Raw genomic sequence first — 22,535 nt, 5'->3', positions numbered from 1 at the left:
AGACATGGCTGTCAGAGATGTTTTTTTTATTTATTCTTCTCAGCAAAATGTACAGAAATACAATGCACATAGAAAAATATCCATATTAAAAAATAGCCTCTTGTACAAAGCAAAGGTCCAGCATGTGTTGAAGTGCCAACGGATGAAGGAAATTCAGAGAAGTCGGATTACTAAGAAACACAACAACCATATTTTCTTATGTAGAAATAGAAACAGGCATGTTCATATCTAATTTTCTGATAATTACTGTACTGTTTACAGTAAGAGATCCAGAGGAACAACACCACAAACACATTTTTGTTTCGATAAAATATCGTTGCTGCAGCATATGGCTAGGAAGGCACTGATAAACTAACAAGGAAGAGATATTGAAGATGGAATGTTATGGACCCAGATGGATCGAGCTGCTCCATTGTCCACAGTTTATAAACAGTAAGGCTACACTATATACCTCATAGCTCCAGCATGGAGGTTGTATTCAGTCACTTCCAATTGAAAGTGAACACACATTACATCCAATATGTGGTTAATGTAGTCTCAAAGAAACCATTAAACATGATCACACAACACTGACAATATTTACACCTCAAAGTAACAGATAAGCACAAATTGACCAATGCCTTAAAGGGACAGTTCACTCCAAAATCAGCAATATACACTGTAATTTTCCCCTGACCAGTTGTGCTATTTATCCTATTTAAAAGGCAGACATCCTGACCAGCGATATGTCCAAAATCTGACAACTATCACTGTAACAAACTTGAAGGATAAATAGCACAACAGGTAAGAAGTAGAATATACATATTCTTCCTTCCTTTTTAACACAAAATCAGCAATAACAAAGATCCTACTGAGAAGCAGACTCTGCGAAGCTGGTGACGAACAAGGAATCAAGGTGACCCAAATACAAACATTAATATATTCGCTCCATAGAATTTGGTATTTGCATAAACATTTCAATAGTTACCTCTTCAAATTCTCCCTCCGACTGACAAAAATAAGTTAATATTTACAAACACTGCTCTTTAATAAAGACTTTGGGTTATTCCAGAGTACACAGTATCAATAGAGAGAGATGTTCCTCTTTGTCCATAACCTTTTTTGAAGGCAAGAAAGAATGTAAGGCAGCGATATCATGGTCCACAGTATGAAGAAGTTCTCTGCAGGTGTACAGTGTGTGTGTTGCTGTAGGTGTGTGTGTGTGTGTGTGTCTGATGTGTGTTATTTTGCTCCCTTGTCCTCTGAAGCCTGCTTAATCTGCCGTGAGTGCACCATGGCCCCAGCCAGTAGCTGCTCCTCCAGGGCCGCGTGCAGGTCTGAGCCCCCCAGCTCCAGCAGGGGCTCCAGCCCCGGCACAGCCCTGGTCTCCTTTGGAGGCCCTCCAGCCTCTCCAGGTCCCAGTGCCCTGCGCCTCCTTCTTAGATCCATCTCTCCCTGGTCCCTGGCCTTCTCGTGGGAGCCCTGGGGGTGAGCCCCGACTTTGACGGCCCTGTCTTCCACACCTTCTCTGGGGTCCGCCTGAGCGGCAGCTTTCTCTTTGAGGTCTCGTCCTCCATTCTTCAAAGCTTCGCCGTCTTCTCTCTCAGCCCCCTGTGCAACTTTTTTGGCTTCCACAGCTCGCTCCAGCTGGGCCTGCCTCTCTCGAGCCTCCTCCGCATTTTTCTCTTTCCTTGCTCTCTCAAGGATTTCATTGTCTGCTCTCTGGATCTCCTGCTGATGTCTCTCCTCGGCAGCTTTCTCCTGTGCAAGTTTCTCTTTCAGTGCTCTTTCTTTCTCCAGCTCCTGCTTCTCTCGTTTCTCCCTTTCCAGCCGCTCTTTCTCCACTCGTGCCTGCACTTCTTTCTCTATCCTTTCTCTCTCTACTCTTTCTAACTCCTGTTCTCTGGCCAGCTTTTCCTGTCGCTCCTTCTCCTGTCGTTCTTTCTCTAACCTCACCTGCACTTCTTTGTCTATCCTTTCTTTCTCTATTTTTTCTAACTCCTGCTCTCTGGCCAGCTTCTCCTTTATCTCCTTCTCGAGCTGTTCTTTTTCCAGCCTCGCCTCAACCACTTTCTCTATTTGTTCATTTTTAAGATCATCAATTTTCTCCTTTTCTTTATCCAGGCTCCTTTCTTCGTCTTTAAGTTGAGCCGCCTGATTATTCTGAGGCACATCCAGATGATCATCAGGCTCTTTCTTTCCCAGCGGCACTCCCCTCGCCCCCAGCTGACTGAGCTTGTGGGATTCTCCTCCAGCTGCAACATGGCTGTCCTCCTTGTAAGGTGCTTTAGGAGCCCCGACCTCATCACCCTTATCCACAACCTGAGCGTCTTTCTGGGCCTGAGGCTCGACACCTCCGGCTACCTCCTTGGGTTGCTTCAGGTCTGAGGCCACTACTGAATCTTTGGCCTCTGCTGCTCCACCTTCCATTACCTCTAAGTGTTCCTGTAGGCCTTTCTCTGCCTCGCCTTCACCGGCAGCCCCTTTAAGGTATAAGCACTTTGTTAAATCAATTTCTTAAATTGAACAGTGCCATATCTGCAAAAATAAAACATGATGTGTACACGCACCTGCAGGTTGTTTCTGGTGGATTTCCTTGTGTTGCTCCTCTATGACAGCCAGTAGTTTCTCTTGCTGGTCGAGAAGTCTCTTCTGCTGCTGCTGCTGCTCCTTGATCACCTGCAGCAGTACGGCGTGGTCGAGCTGGCCCTCTACACGACAGAAATGTTCAATTAAAATAAGTCACAACCTACTCTGAGAGCAATGCATTAGTCAAGAAGCTTAGTTAGGCTGGTGTGGGAAGGGACAGGGAACGGCAATGTTCCACTATGGCTAAGTTGTAGCCTTAAACAGAAACTGGAATTGGCAGCTGTAGACACAAACACACACACTATGTTAGAGGTCAAGGTGAGTGGTTGGATTCTAAACTGGCACATTATTTAGTGATATGATAAAAACACAAATATATGTACTGTGTGTATATGTACTGAGTGAACGACAGAGCGTCAGACTGAGGGTAAAGAGAGGAGGCAAGATGGAATTCATACCTGCAACCAGCTTTTTTATCACTGTGATAGGAGTCCGGCAGAGACAGAAAGAAAAAAAAGGGGCGTAAAGATGGAGAAGAGGAGAGAGAGGGCAAAGGTAAACAGAACAGAGGAAAAGTCAACAAAAGCCAAAAATGACTGCATAGTGTATCAAGCCAGGTCAAGAAATAGGGGAAAGGAATGGATTTGTGCATCTCTGCTACCTTTTACACCATTTGTACCATCAAATACAGGCACCATAAGTAGATCCCAGAGATTACATAAGATTAACACAAGCAAACTGAGATGAAGAAAAGAGAGGCAGGGGCATAAACAGCATGCAGCAAAACACTGCACATTTATTACAATATTTACTTTTTTTGGGGAGATCTTTCTTGCAACTTTTTAATGCTCTGAGCGATAAAATGTGAAAAAAACCCCACACTTCTTTTTCTTTTCAGCATCATGTTGCTCCCACATCAAAGTTGAAAGACATAAAGTGGAGGAGCACCTGAGCACAGCCTTACTGCCAGAGGACCACTGTATTTCATAAGCTTACACGCCTTCCACACAAAGCTGCGGCTGCATTGCATTCTGGTCAATGGAGGCTACTGTCACTGGAAAAGCTGCTATCCCCACCTCATTTACATAGCATTCTTGCTCTATGATTGTTGAATTGTAATAAAAATTGTGTACAAACTTTAATTTAGCTGGACAAGAAATATCTTAATGTAGATATATCTTCAAATCCTATTAATATTTGTGAAAAAAATCAAGTTGTATCATCGTTGTAATGCAACTTGTGACCTAGGTTGAAGAACTTGTGTTGATAACGTTTTCTTCTCCACTTACCGTCCAACTTCTCATCTGCTGTGTCTTTGCCGTCCGCTGCTGGCGCCTCGTCTGCAGCAGGATGATGCTCTCCATCTGGAACGGGAGCTGAAGGATCAGCAGATATCACATCAATGTCTATTTACTTACCATTTTTCCATCCAGCTGCCTTAAACTACAGTAACACAAGCCATAAATACTCACCTTTCCCTGCAGCCTCTGGAGCTTTAACCACATTATCATCTTTTCCCGCCGCAGCCTGATTTTCCACCACAGCTACGTTCCCTGCGAGAGGTTCTTTCCCGGGATCAAGCTTGTCGACCTCCTGCTTTTTGCCTGCGTCCCCAACCGGCTTCTCCAGCACCTCATTGGACAGGACTTCACCTCCACCCAAATCCACTTCCTCTTTCCTCACATTGCCGTCTTTTTGGTTCACCTCCACAGCCTGCCCTTGGTTGTCATCTCTTTTGGGTTTTTCCTCTCCTCCTCCAGCAGGAGCTTGATCCTTGTCCTCTTCCAGCTCTGCGTTGTTCTTTTTTTGGTCTACCATGACCTCGTCACGAGGGATAGGTGGTTCATGGCGATGGGCCTCCGCCTCTGGCACTGCAACACCTGGGTAAACAGACAGAAACATCACTGATTCTACAGAGTTCATTGAAAAAACTGTTAATTTTACATATTCAAGTGTGTTAACAGGTCTTGGAGAGAACTACTGCATATGTGAAACCTGATTAATTGCCTCCAGTGATATCACTCAGTGGCTAATTTGCATTTTGGGTATAAGGAAGAAGAATGTGTGAAATAAAAAGGCAATATCTCAGATTCTGCTGTGTCATTCTAATCATTTGTTTTTAAATTGTCCATGAGTTCAAAAGTGTTGTAGGAATGCAATGACAGACCAGTGGACTGCTTTTCAAAAGCGGCAGTAGTACTCCCAAAGACCTGTAATAGACTTGCTGGAGTTACCCTTTAAGATTAAGGTAGTAGTTCAGTTTGCTTACCAGCATCGGGGCGGTCCAGCTGCACCTCTTCCTCTTTCCTCTTCTTAGGTAGTTCCTCTGGTCCTTTAATCTGGGGGGGTTCGACCCTGTCTACGGGTTGTACCTCCTCCACAACTGGAAGGTCAGGCTTTTCTATCTCCACTGGCTTCTTGTTTACAGGGTTGTCTACATGCAAACACACAAAACATAATCTGTTACAACACAGAGTACTGCAACTGGATATCACCTCCACAAACATGTCAGATATCCAACATAGTCCCAAGAGCCTTTGTGCTCCTCATTTGGGCAAAACAACTGCGTAAATTAGTTCTTAGTAACAGATTTATACATCCATAAAAACAAAGTTTTCACACCAAGATATTTTTAACTGTTGTTTAGTAATGCTTCTGGTGCTCTTTTTATTTGCCTTTGCTGCGTTCTTTTTCCCCACATAGACAGTATATACAGTCAGTCTGAAAAATATGAGACGCATTAACGTGAGTAACGCGACTAAATCGAGAAACCGTAAATTCGACACCTCGTTTATTCCACTATTTTCTCTTGTCTGAGAAAAGTAAAGCGACTATATTCCTATTTAACACTGGCCCTGACATCTACTCTTTATTTTCTGGTACAGCCGTGTTTATTGCACACATTAACTGCCGGCATTAAAATAATTTAACAACTCTGCATATGTGCTGCAGCGACACACTCGTTTGTAATTGATTCCACAGACTATTTCTCATGAGAAGATCCACTAGGTGGCAGCAAATACTGACAATGGCAAAGCTGACACAATTGGCATAAATGGAAGAGAAGAGAAGAGAAGAGAAGAGAAGTGAAGAGAAGAAAAGAGAAAGTGACAAAGAGGAAACAGGTGTTTAAATCAGACCACATGTGTTTCATCTGGAGTAAGAATGAGGAAAGAGTTCAGACTAAGAAAAGAAAGAATTACAAAGATTGAGCCTTTGCTGGTGTAGCGATTAGGCTTATGAAAGATGCTACTGAAGAACAAATGGGTTAAGGACAGGAACTGACACTAAAACCCTCCCAAATTCACCCTAAAAATGAGAGCCTTAATATGAAGGGTTCCTCATCTCTTGTTTTGTCTGCACCCCTCTTCCCTCGCCAAACCCATATCACCCTCTTCCCTTTATGCAGCTAGAGCTTGGAGGCATTTTATAGCTGCCACTGGAGATACAGGGGAGACGGGGGTGTAGACAATGTGTTTAGGGGGGAGGGGATGGCAGGAGAAATGAAACAGGGGTAGAGGGGTGGAGGAGAGAAATTACTCGAGTTTGAAGGGCATCACTCTCGCTCCATCAATGTCAAGCACTCAGCGCTGCTCTCAGATATTATCAAGAGGTTATCTCCTCACCTTAGCTGTCTGTCTATCAGTCACTTCGTCTGTCTCCATCTTTTCTTCAGACAGGGATGAAAGAAACCTTTTTGTGGCTGTGGCTTTGTGCTTCTAATTTAGTCTCACTGGCCCTTTACTGTGGCCTCATATACTCTTTATGTTGCTGTCTTTGGGCGCCGCGACTTTAGAAATAAACATGTCTCCCGTACGTGTTGGTCCCTTTTGCATGAAATAATTAAATGCGGCACTGCTGTCCATTCTCAGACACAGCAGACAACCCTGGCTCCAGCCCGTTGAGGTAAATGTTTCCATGGATCATTAGTAAAGCACTTTATTCTACATCCCATCAAGTACATAAGTGCCAGCCATTAGCGCATGCTGTGATCTTTACCGTGCAGTTCAGCGAGGTCCGGTAGCAGCAGGTTGTTCTTGTCGGGTGCTGGTGGAGGAGGAGCTTGGACCCTGGTGCCGGGGCTTCGGGCTGAAATTGACAGGGTGGTGAAGGTGCTGACCAGCAGGATGCCCAGACCGACCAAAAGCACAAGCTACAGGAAAGAGAAAGAGGAGAAGCACAACGGGTCAGAAACAATGAATACAACTTTTTTCAAATGATTAAGAAAGTGTTAAATACAGTGTTGTGCCTGAACGCGTTCAATGAACGATCGTTCATGAACTCGTTCATATTTTGGGCGACCGTGAACTGAAGTTACGTACGTATTTCTGCATGATGAACGTTATTGTGAACACGTTCATTCTGGCGTTTGTGAACGGCGCGCTCTTCTTTCAAGACAGTGCCAGATTCCCACCGAGCCTTCCAGGCGAAAACCGGCTAAAACACACCGTGAACAGGTAGCGAAAAAACACCCAATCTGGCTGTTGTGTATTAAAAAGACGCTGGACGAGAATTTTGTGAACGCAACTCCCTTTACTTTCGGTCAAAACGAAACTTAACTAGTTCAGACAGAAACAGCTGCATACCAAACATGCAGTGAGGCATTACCAAACGAACACAGATTAATTCGTCCTGGACGGATATAACCACACACAGAGTCGCACCGCGCATGCGTCATCAACATGTGAAGCATGGAGGCAAAAACAAATGAAGGCAGCAGCACTACCTCAGACTGTGCCTCCACCATTAATACGCCATCTTTGATTGATGATGATATGTATGATTACTTAAAACTATTTTATGAAAAGGTCAGTGATGATCCAGTTGGGAAAAATCTGACCTTTTTGTGTAAACTTTGCCCCCCGGGTTTCAAGAAGCAACTCCGTACATCAACAACGAACCTGAAACGGCACATTGAACTAAAGCACCGGCTAGCCTTTCAAGGTCTGTGCGAGTGAATGAAAAATCAAAAGACACGGCAACGGCGAGCCAAAACAGATCCTCTACAACCCAAATCACATTAACGGTGTACAGTAGTGGCTCCGTTGTCTGCATCTCCCGCAGCTGGACCACCTGGTTTTGCAGTATATTGTGGGAGAGCTACAGTTTCAGTGGTAAAACTGATCAAACAATAGCTGTCTGTGGTTCTATATGGGCTGTGGCAATAATTTAGAAAAATAATAGCTCGCAGCAACATATTGAAAAAAAGAAGAAGTATGAACTGGTTCATTTTTGGAACTGTGAACTTAGTTCAAAATTTTGAATTATGAACTATGAACTGAACTAGATCATTTTAACATTTGTGAACTGAACTTTGAACTAGTTTATGTAGAAAGTGAACTTTCCCAACACTGGTTAAATATGACTATGTCACCTGAGCAATTATGCCATTCTTCTGGATCTTTCTGTATATGAGAGCTGGGCATATGAAGCAGATGAGGCTACCCATGGTGGCACCGGTCAGACCCAGAATAGTTTCCACTAAAGAAAGAAAGGGAAAGAAAAACACAAGCATTACATCTTGCAATTTTGAAGAGCCTGGACTCCCACGGGTACCTGTACTCCAGCGGGTAATTCCATAGTTGTCACGGCTTAAGACGCAGTACTAAAACCTGTTGAAATAATTGCCAAAAAAAGAATGGATAAATAAATGTAGCTAGACAAAAATTGCAAATGAAAAGTTGAAACAATTTGCTTAAGATAGAAGATAAACAGCTTAAAAATCTTGTTAAAAAGTAAAAGATAAACAGTTGATATAGTTAAACCAAAAAAAAAATTGATAAAAGTGTGAAAGATTCACTTGTTGTTATATTACCCAACACCGCATTAAAATCAATTAAAATAAACACATTTGTAAACCAACAGGTGGTGTTGAAGAAGGGGTACTGACGGGAAAAAACTCACTTCCCCATATATACGGTATATCTTCATTACTAACTCCATTCACATCTTTCTCTGCCATTCATAACCGGCACCCGCCCAGCCCCAGGCTGCCATCCATGGCACCCTGCTTCTGGCAGCAGCGAGCCCTTGCCCCACCCCTGTCTCTGTGGACCGGGCCGGCTGGGCGTCGGGCCTGGAAGCCCATCGTTCATCCAGAGGACGGACACCATATTGTCTCCCTCAGATTTAGTGTCCATTCTCCCCAGGGTCCTTACCTCCCCTTCTCCTCAGTCTATTAGTCTGATTAGATACACAAAGAGCCAGCCAAATGTGCTTTGTGTTTGTGTGTTTGTGTGAGTGTGAGTGTGAGCGTGAGCGTGTGTGTGTGTCGACCCAATCAAAAGTTTAACAAACAGCTACCATATAAAAGGATGAATAAAACATAAACTCATGCTAACCTTTACATCTCCACCATTTTGGAGTCGTTCCTGAGAGGGACAGACTGAAGAACTTGACAGGGAGCCAATATTGGTGTGTACATGGATGTGTCTGAGTGTGTGTGTGTGTGTGTGTGTGTGTGTGTGTGTGTGTGTGTGTGTGTGTGTGAGAGAGACTGGGAGAATAATGGTCCTATCTTCCCGTCTGCCCGTCTAAAAGGAGATAAAAGTTAGGGCCCTGATTTAAGGACTGTGTTAGAGTGTGACAGTCACTGACTCGTAAAGTCACATTCACACACGTCGTAAAGCTCCCCAGCTACTCCGCCCACATAAAGGAACACATGCACCTTAAAGACCTGCAGTCAGCAAGCACACATACAGTTTCAATTCATGTCTGATTGTTCGCACACATACACAGGACGTACCGTTTGGGATGAGAATGCCTCCCAGCATGGTGCCGAACACAATGCAGAGGGTGATCGCCTTGAAGCGCAGAGGAGGCATGTATCCCCCGGCAGCAAACGTCCCATCCTTCTGCTGTGAGACGGAAAAAGGGATTGAAATGAGAGGAAATAAAAAAATTTAATCTCAAGAACTTGAATTCAAATCTTCAAACCATCTGCACTCCCCATACAGCTGGTTTACCGCTAACACTTGCGCTCACCTGCTGCTCAAAAAGCATGGTGTTAATGGCCTGACGGCAGGGCAAGATCATCATGGGAAATCCGACAGCGACGGACATCATGAAGCCAACGCGGATCATCTCCGTCACAAGGTTGGACGGGAAGTTCATCAGCACATTGCCAGCGATGTTCTCTGTGAAGCTGACGTACCCAAAGAAACCGACCTGGCTCAGAGAGAGGTGGAAGGCAAGCAAAATATAGAGATGTGATTGTGTAGAAGTTCCTCAGTTGAAACTGTGTACACATGAATAACATCTGCTGTGCTGTCTGATGGAAACATCGCCTTTCAAAACACTTTTAATGCCAGTTTAAAACAACAATTTTACCACCGACACAGGCATAAAAGATGTTGGAGTTCTCACAAGAAAAAACAGCATTCATTAACTTTTGCATCGGTCTGAAGGCCTTTTTCAAAAAAATCAGGTGAAGCAGACTCTGTTATATCTCAAGGTTTCCATGTGACAGCACTGACAGAGGCATATGTAGTGAGTCCAAAATATAGGAGGCTGGAAGTGTGTACTCCACTCACAGTGATGTAGAAGATGGTGACTACGTTGAGGGCCGAGGTAAATATGGTGCTCATGCGCTTGACGGACGGCTCATCCAGGCTGTCGTAGGTCGGCAGCACCTGCCTGTGAGATCCAAGCAGCCCAACAACAAAACAATCTGCGAGCTGAATGACACCAGACCACATCTGTGCTGCTGTTGTTGTGTATTCATGTGCTACCTGGACTGTCAGATACACAACTTTTGCTCTGGGATGTGGCACTCCCACATCTATCAGGCAGAATCAGGAGAAAGTAGTCTCCCGGTTGTTACATGAATCCACAGAGTTGAGATTTTTTTCTGGAAACTGCTCCGTAGATTTCTTTAATGTGCAGCCATATGGAGGCCCATTTGTGCCACTCAATTTGATGCATTACTGATGACAGTCTTACACCGTTTAAACTTTAATGGACTATACAAGCAAAAATAAATCACTTGTCTGAGTTGGATGGTGACAAGGACATGAGGAGAGGGACGCATCATTTGATTATGAAGATTTATATTGTCTACAAAGCTGCAGTCAGATCTCCTGTTTGTCATTAATGCCTACTCACTAATGTACATTTCCACATTATCTGCATTCGTTGCTAATAAATTTCAGTCACTGCCAACTTCTGCAAAACGTGCTCTTACATAGTCTTTTTAAAAGTCACACAAGCAAACCAAGAAGGTACGTATAACTTGCTAAATTCTATAATACCATAATGGCTAACCCTCATGCTGGAGCGTCAGGTGACTGATTGTGTTAAATAGACATATGATATCGTATTTCATATTGATTGTAGGCCCCTGAATTGAATCAAATTTAAATTGTATCATGGTAATGATATTTATGTAATCGGCAAGTACTGAATGAATAGATATCATATCGTATCGTGATAAAACTGGTGATTTACGCCCTTATTATCACGGACGATGCATTTTGGTCATTTTGCTATGGAGGGGGATTGTGTCCCCCCTCAAATTGCCTACTGCCTATGGGTGATAATAGGCAAAGCTGCCAGTTTTGACCAAATAACAGCTGAGAAATGGTTTAAAATGAACAGCCGAACATCCCTTCCCAATGGGAAATGATCAATTATTTACGTTTGTTTAGTGTAAATAATTTGTTTTTCACTTGCTCATGTCCTTGCTTGCTTCAAATCCTTCTCCCCCATTTATCAAATAACTGTTAAACTATAATAATTACACTAATTGAATTGATAAAGAGATGGAATTGTCCTGCAAATTATCAATTGACTACTTCCCTCAAGAATGTGCCCCCCAAACACAAACAATTTAGGTGCCTTTAGAGCATATAAACATACAAGTTGTGTGGCTGAGGGTACGTATGACATGCACATGAATGCATCAAGTTTTTCAGCATGTGGATTTTTTTCTCATATTATGAATACAGTATAATAGCAGTTGTTTCAAAATGTTTTAATTGCACCACACGAGATGGGAGTGATGTGATGGCAGTGGGGCTGAGGTGTGAGTAATGTGTGTGTGTGTGTGTGCTTGTATGTGTGTGTGACACAGAATGGGTGACAGTAGTCAAGGCTGGCTGAGGTTGTACCTGAGACTTGCCTGTCTGTACGCCCAGGTACCTATCTCCTGTGCTGTAAGAGACAGAGGTAGTGTGTGGAGTGGACCATCCGCACATTACCCCGTGGATTTACAGGCTTTATATATAACAGCGAGTGCCTGGCAGGTTTTAGAGCATTATAAACTTTCCTGGCTGACTCTTTGTGCTCGCCTCCTCTCTTCCTCTCTCCCTCGCCCTCTTATATATGTGAAAGGAAGAAACAGAGAGAAGAAATGAGAGAGAGGGAAAGAAACCATAACTTTCTCGGCCTCTTTGCCCGTCTCTCTTTCACACACTCTGGTTTTATGAGCCAGCACTGTCCCGTGGTGCTTTTTCTTGACGCTTGTTTAATCCGCAAACCAGTAAATCTCGGAGCCAAGGTTAAATAAAACGGCATATCGTAAGTGCGGAGCTAAAGCATCTAATGGTCACTCAATAGTCCCGACTCAGAGGCTAATGTGTTTTTGCTTTAACGCTGCCCTTAAATGGAGGAAATATGACGGAGAAGGTCTTCAAAGCGAACGTGGGGGAAGTGTGCATGTGTGTTGGGAGGGCTCGAGTGTGTGCTGGAGATAATATCATTAACTTGGAGCTGAAAGCATGCTGACGGTAGCATCACAGGGGGACATTTTCGCTGCACGTGTTTTTCGTATGTCCCTCTATTATGAGCTAACTGCTCTTCACTATTCAAAGAGCAGCCAAAAAACAACGGGGCCAGCTCACATCCCGACATAATGGTGATGTTAAGTAATGTTTTAACTGAAAGTAAACACATTTCATGAATGTAATAAAAATCCAATGTGCTGAGAGCTGTTTAATCAGCATGTGAATACATCAGTGTGTGTCTGTAAGATGGCGGCGGTCCAATGTGTTGATTAGTGGTTTGGCTTAAGCTGCCTGCTGCCTAACGGAGCGCTTGCCTTGCTCGGCCTGACCACAGGCCAAGAAATCGCCTTGCCAAATATCACTCAGCGCCGCTAGTAGGAACCTGACGCACAAAAGGCACAAGCATAAACACACAAAAGCGCACACTTTCTTCCTCCCTCTAACATGGGCACACCTCACTTGCTAATAAAAGCGCTCGACATATCGTAATGTTCTGTTGGCTTCGTGCGATTACATTAATTAAAGTCTCGTTTCAGTCTCAAGGCTACAGTCACCCACTCCAGCCACTTACCTCACTCTCTCTCACACACAAACAAACCCATACAGTACCACCACCCAAACATCTGGCTCCTAATAACCTCACCACAACACCCCCTGCATCCTTGCCCGGCACTGCTTTCAAATCAAAGATAAGCAGACCTTCTACCGCTCGACTCAACGCTAACCCAGAGCAAGCAGTGAAGCTTGAAGGACAGGAAAAAAAAAAAGTTCAGTGACAGAGCATGCAGATGGACGACAATGGAGAGATGAAAAAGTGAAGATGCTCTGATTAAGTTGTGAGAAGTGACACGGAGTAAGTGTAGAGGTCAGCATGGGATGTTATGCGTGGAAAAAAAGCATTAAAAACATTCTTAGTTCCTGGCAAAGAAAATAAACTCAATGTATGTACAGTATTTGCCACACTAGCAGGGTCTGCAAAGGGCTGGGCAATATGGCTTTAATAAAAGGTTGCAATACACAATATTTATCTTGATATTTTATTCTCAAAAGTGCTTTATAAATGCTAGGACAAAGTCAAGTATCACAATTTTTTGGACCAAACATCTTGATGTAAGTATTGGGACAATATGGTAGGGGTGACTATTTGTATTTTTGCAAGATCAATAATTTTAAAATGTTTGTAGTGTCCAAAATTATTGTTTTGTTTATGTCTGTGTAAGAATTTTGACTGCTGGGTCCAGTTACTAACAGGACTTGTTCTTGGTCGTTGCGAGTCTGTGGAGTTCTACAGTATGCACCCAGCAGACTGTACTGCCCTAATGTAAACTAGCGTTAGTAACGTTTACAGGTTGTGGATGTAGTGACCATGAGCATAAAGGCAAGTGTCAGAATGAGTAGAACAGTCTGGTAAGTTAAGAAAATAAAAGCACTCTATTTTAATGCAGCCTTTAAAACCAAGAAAGGAAAACGCTTATGCACTGCTGAATGCTGATCATTTTTCCTTTCAGTGTATTGTCATTGTAATTTATGTGACATTTAAAAGTCCCTCAACAACTTTTTGACGTTGTATTCATATTATATCAGAAAACAAAAGCACTAGTGTGGTCACAAAGCAGTTTCAGGTTAATTCTTGCGACGGCAGACCTAACTGGAACAGAAACAGATGAGCTGACTGTGAAAGGCACATTAGCAAATAAGCAGCGTAGAAACTGGGTCTAGAAATCCCTCAGTAACGACCTCATCTCCACCACAAATTTGTCACAAACTCACCCCAAACCCTCCACTGTGGCTTATAACGGAATGACGCCAGTGCACATGCAATAATTGGGACGTTTGCTCAATTTCTACATGCAGCTATGAAAGATTCAATTCACTGCAGTTTGGGACATTTTGAGCATCGACCCACAGCATGATTTTAGGACTACTGTCATATTTTCCATATTCTCAGTCTTGTTTCGAGTCCTGTTTGACGCTGGTTGCATTACGTGCAGGTGGAGGGGCGGGTGGAGTACTTACGACTGACAGGCGAAGGCCATGCCACAGATGGGGAGACAGCGAAACACACCCTCCCAGCGCACCACATTGACCTGCTCTAGCCACCAGCCGCTGAGCAGCCCGTGTTTGAACGAGGACAGCACCATCTGAGGGGGAAGGAGGGGGAGGAGGGAGGGGAGGTTACGGCCCGATCCAAATGAAGACACGTAGGGGGGAAGAGCACGAAGAAGAGGAGGGGATGGAGGGGGGCTGCACCCATGCTGACGGCTCACAGACAGATAATGAGAGTAATGAATGAGGGATGAGGGGGGGAAACCAGAGAAAATGAAGAAACAACAAAGAGACATGACAGGAAATCCCATACTGAACTACAAACCTGTCATGGCGGACAAAATTGAGTAATGAAGGTGAAACATTATGAATCAAAGTGAAATCATAAATTTGAGAGGAAAATAAAAATCTCATAGAAGTGTAATCTGGACACAAAGTACTCCACAGGTTTTGATCAGCATGCGTTTCCTACGTCTTGCTCCTTTAAGTCCCGGAGGACAGCAGAACACTCCATCACCCTCCAGCCTCCGACACCCACACCCAGGCTGCTTATCCTGGGTGTGGGGCGGTAGTGGGAGGGCTGCAATAATCATGATTTCATTTCAGCATGTTGCACTCCTCTGCCTTCTTACTACTGCCACCAAACACACACACACACAGACACACACACAGTCACAGAGCACAAATGGCTCAGACCAAAACCCGAATTAAAAAGGGAAAAATGGGGATGACTGAGAGAAGAGGGTGGAACGTACAGGTAGGCGGGAGGGGGGGTGTAAGGAGCATAAAGTTGCAGTGGGAACATCAGGCTTCCTTCACTCTCCACCCCCCCGCCACTGCCCTTACGGTGGTGTTATTGTGGGGGTGGTTTCCTCGGTTTACTTACGGGTGACAGCAGAAGGTTGTGGCGATAATGGGCAGGCACTGAATGACGCCCTTGAAGCGCCACAGGTGAACCCGCTCCACCCAGGAGCCCGAGATTATGCCGTAGCGCAGAGACGACAACACTATCTACAGCACCGCCGACAGAAACAACAGTGGGACAGAAGGGAGCAAACAAAGAGGTGCAGAGGAAGAGGAGGAGAAGGAGGAGGAGAGATGATCAAGGAGAGTGAGAGGAAGAAAAAGCAATAAGCAGAAAGGAGTAGGATGAAAGGAGGGAGGGAAGGAGGGAAGATACATCACTGTTAGAGGGTTAGGGGTCTGGACTGGGCCGGGCCTGGATCTGAAGCCAGACACACACCACACGAACGCTCCAGGTTATGTATATCGCCATGCTACGATCATCACATCGCACAAAGACACTGTAAACGGCAGTGAGGAGTCTGTGAAAGCAGCACTACAGGTCAGTAAAACAGAACACTTAAAGAGTAAAACGAGCTGAATCACATCAGGCAGAAAACTGCTGCTGGACACACTTCAACCTGTCAATTCAGTCAGCTGTGAGAGGGCTGTGTGTTTTTAGTGCTGCTTGGTGTTGTAACAGATATACTTCAGTGGCTTGTGTGAATACTCATAACAAGGGTATTAATACATGTTTATCAGAGGTCACAAAGTGCTCCATGTTGTACAGGTGCCTGTTTTGACTGAACTGTGGACATGCAAACATGTGCACCTCTGTGCCAAGTTTGAACTTGTACTGAATTGATTAGTCCACTAACTAATTATTGTCATTCACCAATATGTAAAATGTCACATATATTCTGGGTCCAACTGCTTCCATGTGAGAATTTGTGACTATTCTTTGTTTTACAACAGTGGGATTTGAATATATGCGGGTTTTGGCTGTCTGTTCAGTGTTTTGTATGAGGAGAAAGCTTGTTGTCAATTATGTGGACGATCAAAACAGTGCATCTGATTGTCACCTAGTTAACTGATCATGGATGGCATTGTTCTCACAGAAGAATTAAAACAAACACAAAAAAGTATAAAATGCCTAAACGAGTTACTACATATATTTAGGTGGCTTGTTATATATCTGGCCGAGGTTCCTGAGTAAGCTACAGTACATCCCAAATTTTGTAGGAGCCATTGTGAAGCTGCTAGTCAATGATGACTGATCGAGTGGTATGTAGAAATAAAAATGACACAGGACTTACGATCAGAGAATAAATGTGCACGCCACAGCTGGCCTAGAAATAGTAATGTGACATCTGAAATATACAAAAAGCATTTGCCATATTTATATCTGGCAACAAATGAGCAAATATAGAAAGACAATTCCCTAAAGTTGCAACTCCTTGTGATTAAGTGCTGTTGACTATCTGACCTCCATTTACTTTGCACTTGCAGTGCTTAAAAAGTCTCTAGTGGCTACTCCCAAGCGGTGCCTCCTTCCCAGGGGAGAGTCTTTGTTTCAGCTTATAAAGAGCAGAGCAGCAATTGTTTTCTGCCGGATGTGATTTAGTGTGAATTTGCTCTTTAAAAAAAAAAAAAAAAGAGGAGCAAGGCAACATTGTGTCGGTAAGGCAGACATAGTTCTGCACAATGGAGCGAATAAGGAAGAATTTACACAGAATACAACAAAATAACATTTATCCAAACAATATTTTGGCAATCAAATATGTTTCAAGTTAAAATAGCGAGCAGCACAAATGTAGTAATTATGCGTAACATGTGTTTGGGATGGAAGACGTGCATTAAGAGCACATTGGCTTCAGAATCAATTCAGCAAATTTTATATCAATTGCTGTGATCTCACACAGGTTAGATGAGTTTGTATCAAGACATTTAAATCCATCTGAGCTCCATTTACTTTGAACTGAACTACTGTTCACCTTGACTGAATTGCTGAAGTAACTTTCCATTACAGTCTTTTTATAATCATTGCATGGAGTGTAGCTGTCTATGTGCTGGTGGACTCACCGTGAACATGAAGAGAGTGTAGAACATGAGAGCCATCGCGGAGAAGGACTGGATGGAGGACATCATGTTCCTCTGCAGACTCAGAGGGAGGACGATGAACAGAGACACGGCGATGAGCAGCAGCACGCGAAAACCGAAGGTCACCTTTAGAGGACAATGTCATATGAAAACAAAACATTGTTTCTTTAGGACACTAATTAACTGTTTTGGTTGCTATACAGTAAAGTTGATGGGCTGATGATTGCAGTGTGGAGGAAACATAGGACTTGATCATAATAGTGTTCAGAGATATTCAGATATACAGGGATGAATGTAGCAAATACTGATCTCAAACCTGTAAACCTAACAGCTGAGCGAAGAAATTTGAGCCCAGATCAGCTATAACAACGTAGAACGCGATACAGGTCCCCAACATCAAACCGATCATACTGCAGAGGAAGACAGAGGGGAAAGGTGAAAACACAGTTATTATCAGTTAACATAATATTGGAAAAAAATCCACAATGTTTTTTTATTTGTAGAAAATCAAGTCATAATACACACTTTAAACACAGCAGAGAATGTGTGGTGAATTAATAATGAGACTTGCCTCGTCTCCACAAGTGTTTTTCCTGGTTTCCCGTAAGCATGGAAGGCTGCAGAAAAGGGAGTGACGTCAGTGTGAACGACATGCAGACTGACAGATGGCAGTGTCCTAAAAATAGTTTCTGCTATCATAATATCTTTCAATACCTATCAAAGCAACGTAGCTATGCTTATTCAAGATGATGTGTGCTACAGTAGAGCATAACTGGCAATAGAGAAGTTTTTTGCTTTTAACGTATCATTATGAAGTAAATGTTGACTGCACAATGTAACTGTTATAGAATAATGACACCATATGTGTTAAGATTGGTTTCCTATAAACTTTGCTTTCACTCCGCTATTTTGTCTTCCACTGTCACAGAGACATGTTGAACACAAAATCTCCAGGGAAAATGAAGGTTGACTGGCGATCCAGTCAAGCTGTCTTTTTTTAAAATCTTCTTTCATGTCTCTATTGTGAATGAACTCACATTTCTTCCTGTGTTATTGGTAGATGCGACTCTGAGGAAAACAGAAATGTTCTATTTGTCTTTGTGACAGTGGTGCCAACAATAATACCACTTTGAAAAAAGCTGGGAGCTGGGAAAGTTCCACTTCAAAAGCAGCATGTTTATCATCACTGTGGGTGAAGATGCGGTTTCTCTCATTTCCGTTTTTTTAAGTGACACAGTTGTATCTGTCTGTACAGTCATGCGGGTATCACTGCTACTGCTAAACACACACTTCTTCCTCAGTGGCTGTTCTGTCAGCAAAAAGTAACACAGATGATTCCCTGTACAACATATAATTTATCTGTGAAATCTTAATCATTAATTTAAAATGACACTCATTACTACTTCAACTCACCCAACCCTGCATAGGTCCTCCTTTTGGTGTTGCTCGCTGTGTGCACCAGGAACATGCAGGACTTGTGAGTCATCCATGAGCAGAAGAACAACAGGATAGTTCCAAGCACAATCCCACACTGTAAAAAGACAGAGGGGAACTTAATAATGTGCTCTTTTAAATTATACAAGAATCTGTGTTTAACATGACCTTGATTAAGTCATGATGCCCTGGCTAGGATTCAAACTGGAATCCTACTAAACTAACTTGACTACAGTCAGTCTTTAAAAATAATTACAACACCAGTCCAACAGGGAAATACACCATAAATGCACAAATCTTTTGACTCAAGACAGATGTTTGAAAAGGGAAAGTCTGAGAAGATGTACACACACACACACTTCATAACGTAACAACAGAATGTATGGCTTATCCATGTACAAGATATCCACAACTTAAAGTACAGAGAAGAGACATAACATTTATCCACATCTGAAACTGACAAAGAAAGTTAAACACGTTTCACCCAGACTCCTTATCTTAAGTTCCCTTTGTACATATTTAACACATATATTTTGAACTTGCAGTTTACTTGTGTACACTTTGTTCATGGTCACACAAAATAAAGACAGAAAGAAGGTGTGGCAGGAAGTGGGCCGACAAACTTGAAAGCCCATTTGTTCCTAAGATCAGACTGTGATCACAATGAAGTTAGGATTGCATGTATGAATCCTCCTCCCTTTTAACCCTGTTTTCTAAATAGAGTTTGGAGGGGAATGCCTCACCTATAGTGTTTAACCCAACGGTAACTTTTGCAAAGACAGACAGTTTAAAAACAATGTTTTGGTATTTGTGCCAAAACCTTTAAGACAGTGTGTTCAAATTATTTAAAAGTCTCTTGATGCAGTCATACAACATGCCGGGTTAGTGTTTATGTTCAACCAAGCATCCATTGATATCATGAGGAAGTTGTCTGGCTTTGACAATAACACAGTCACCTATCAGGTCAATTTCCCTTCACAATGATGTCCTAGTATGATGAGGGCATAAACACAGCAAGATTAAAATGAAGCACAGTCATCAAGCTGACAGTTAAAATGTGCAACTATAACATGACATCACTTCCACAGTTCACAGTTGGTTGAATCATGTTGTGTTACACCGAAAGGGATTTTTACATTTTCTGTTTCCAGCTGTTTGCTATCACTGATGTTTAACTGAGTATTAAAAACAACACTTTGCAAAAATAAACACCACTTTAAACAACAACTGATTGTTTATGACATCATTTAAATGAATTATGACAAACTGGGGATGAAATCATGCAAAGGATTTTTAATAGATATACAGAATATTTAATCAGGTCGTTATAGGGCGTGTACAGCCACATGTGTTGCCTGAAATGCAACTAGCTAACAATAATACAAGTCAAAGGAGCTCCAGCTTGATAAACTACAACATTATGATATTGGTTGCATGTGAACGCATTATATAAATATCGGCCTATTATGAGAGTTGTATTAAAACAAACATTGGTCATTCTGCGTACGTGAGCTTTTACTGACTTTGTTGCTGATAGTTGTAGTAAAATACACAATGTACTGCTACTTTTACCTTGGTGAATAATCTAAAGAGCTACTCCTGCCACTGTGTACAGTCATCATATGGGGGGCGCGTTCAGGGACGGATGAGTTTCTGGGAACGATAATTTTTTCACATCCGCAGGTGCGCGTGCTCGGCCGCAGGTGACCCACCTGTTTGAAGCAGAAGGGCATGGTGAGCACGCTCACTCCGACGATGCTGTTCACCACGTTCATGATAAGACCCCAATTGGACGCCGTCATTTTGAGCCCCCTTGTTGACAGGAAACCTCCTTCGGTAAGAAAATGTCAAAAGACACGTAGATAGCAGCTCATTGAAGGCGCACGGTGCAGTATGACCGTGTGCCTGCCTCGGGGCGGATGGGACTGGGGACTATATTCCGGGTGTGTTTTTCTGACGACTCCGCCGATCAATGACGTGGCGCTCTGGGAGAAAACACAAGAGACAACTGAGTGTGATGTTTGACTCGCTCGAAGCTCTCGTCATTCTGTAAAACACACCCTAAACAAACAGAAACACAGATATAAACTATTTTACTGCACTAAAATCAGTATTTTCGCTAGCAGGCTAACAGGCTGTTACAAACATCCGTGAACCGTTAGTAACATTACTTTTTCACCTTTCTCCTCGACTTCAGCGCCTCCGCCTCGCTGCCCTGTTTACGTTATCATCGGTAGTTTCCTCACACAGAACGGTCTTAAGTTGTTGAAAACTGCGTCTTGGTTTGTGCGTATTTACACGCTACAGGTTAGAAGAAACTCTGTGTAGGATAACGATGTCAAAACCTGGGTGTTTTTTCTGAAAGCGTATCCAGGAAGTGGGGACTGTAGTCGAGGAAGTGACCGAAGACAACACGGCGCGCTGCTGTCAGTCTGCTGAAAGACTCGGGCGCCCACTAGTGGTCACATGAGGGACATGACTTTGGTACCATTAGTTGTACTTGGATAATAAGTTATTTGCTCTCTTCTAGCATATTCACCGTTTTTCTCTTAATTCATCAGGAACTCTCCGTTGCCATGTGCTTTAGTTGAGTATTTCCTTTTAATGCTACTTAAATTAAATTCTACTCCACCACAATTAAGAAGGTAAGCTGTACTTTTGACTTTTTATTTTTTATTTTTTTAACTATACCTACAAATTACTTGTCAGACTTTGAGATTTTACTTAAAGAAAAAAAACATGTATATCTTTAGAAAATACAGTGAATTGTTAAGGTATAAACCTTTCAAGCTTTCAGCTTTTGACCTCTTACACAAACAGTGGCTGCTTAGGGCATTTTTCAAAGTAACCAGTAACTACAGTTGTCACATACTTGTAGTGGAGGAAAAGTACAAATTTGGCTCAATGATGTGGTGGTAGAAAATGGAAATACTGAAGTAAAACACAATTACCTCAAGTGCTGTAAATGTATTTAGCCACATTCCACCACTGCTAAAGAGTGATTTTCATCTTAACTTTTCAGACACTTTCCTTTAGTTTTCATCTTAGATCAATTGGTTTGAGGTTTGTTTTGTATGTTGTTGTTTTTTTTAGATAAAAACAGTCAAAATTCCTTGAATTCCTTTGGGAAACACTGATCAATATTTGTCACCGTTCTCTGGCATGTTATAGACCAAACAACTGATCGATTAATCAAGAAAAATAATTACAGATTTAGTGACAATGAATAGTAATAGTCAGTTAAAGGCCTTATTTATATAGAACAGATGAAGCCCCTATCAGTGTCATTAAAAAAACAACGATTAGAGAATAAAAGAAATAGAAACGTGTCATTTATGTGTTTTCTTCTTTCCTACATTATCAATCATCTCACAACCCCCTTAGATTCATCTTATGACCCTATAGAGGGGAGTCTGAACCCTGTATTGGCAACTACTCAACCAAACTACTAAACCATAGCAGTATGCCTATACAATATAAAATAAAATGCGACTGACATGTTGCTGCATCAGTGACAGTCTGATAATGTCATATATATGATGTAACATGGGCCATTTTCCTGCACATTGAGTTAATTAATAATTTTGCCTAAGTAGGATTTTGAATTGTTTTCAGGTAATTGCACATGTTTCCAACATGTCACTCCCTCTTTTACTTAACTAAAGTACCCGACCAATTCCTCCACCACTGATGAGCCCTGTAATCACAACAATGCCAACAGACACGCATGAATCCTGTTTTTCCAGATGCCTCAGAGATTCCCTCCAGGAAAGGGAAACAGGCAACAGAGGGATGTGAGGGCTAAAGGTGCGAGTGGGAAACAAAAAAGGACTAAAACAGAACAGGCCGATCGTGGATGACGTCAGAGAGAACAGTCAGCCC

General features: G+C 42.6%; 1 protein-coding gene across 6 annotated transcripts; it reads right to left on the bottom strand.

The window, feature by feature from the left end:
• Window positions 1–9: 9 nt before the first annotated feature.
• On the bottom strand, window positions 10–21,042 carry slc38a10 (solute carrier family 38 member 10). 6 transcript variants are annotated; one of them, XM_030399974.1, is made up of 18 exons: window positions 20,833–21,042; window positions 20,366–20,638; window positions 18,633–18,750; window positions 17,791–17,836; window positions 17,536–17,629; window positions 17,202–17,345; window positions 15,223–15,347; window positions 10,101–10,203; window positions 9,553–9,735; window positions 9,314–9,425; window positions 7,943–8,049; window positions 6,568–6,721; window positions 4,838–5,002; window positions 4,041–4,448; window positions 3,858–3,944; window positions 3,027–3,047; window positions 2,550–2,690; window positions 10–2,462 (listed from the first exon to the last, which is right to left on the bottom strand). In XM_030399974.1, exons 2-18 carry the CDS (start codon window positions 20,453–20,455, stop codon window positions 1,222–1,224), a joined length of 3,339 nt encoding a protein of 1,112 aa, XP_030255834.1. In that variant the 5' UTR covers window positions 20,456–20,638; window positions 20,833–21,042; the 3' UTR covers window positions 10–1,221. The 6 variants fall into 6 exon arrangements, with proteins under 6 accessions (XP_030255834.1, XP_030255836.1, XP_030255835.1 ...); XM_030399976.1 differs by having other exon boundaries at window positions 3,858–3,932; XM_030399975.1 differs by lacking the exon at window positions 15,223–15,347 and adding an exon at window positions 14,307–14,431.
• Window positions 21,043–22,535: the final 1,493 nt, after the last annotated feature.

This window comes from Sparus aurata, chromosome 20 (assembly GCF_900880675.1).
Source record: "Sparus aurata chromosome 20, fSpaAur1.1, whole genome shotgun sequence".
In the NCBI taxonomy this organism is placed as follows: Eukaryota; Metazoa; Chordata; class Actinopteri; order Spariformes; family Sparidae; genus Sparus; species Sparus aurata.
The sequence above is the reverse complement of the archived record's forward strand: the minus strand, read 5'-3'. Positions and strand labels throughout refer to the sequence as shown.

Excerpts from the sequence above, each read along its gene's own strand:
- slc38a10 (XM_030399974.1), bottom strand. The coding sequence starts at position 20,455 with ATGACGGCGTCCAATTGGGGTCTTATCATGAACGTGGTGAACAGCATC. Across the intron at positions 8,050-9,313 it reads AGGCATTCTCATCCCAAACG|TGGAAACTATTCTGGGTCTG; the intron begins GTACGTCCTGTG and ends TTCTTTCTTTAG. Across the intron at positions 2,463-2,549 it reads CCACCAGAAACAACCTGCAG|GGGCTGCCGGTGAAGGCGAG; the intron begins GTGCGTGTACAC and ends TATACCTTAAAG.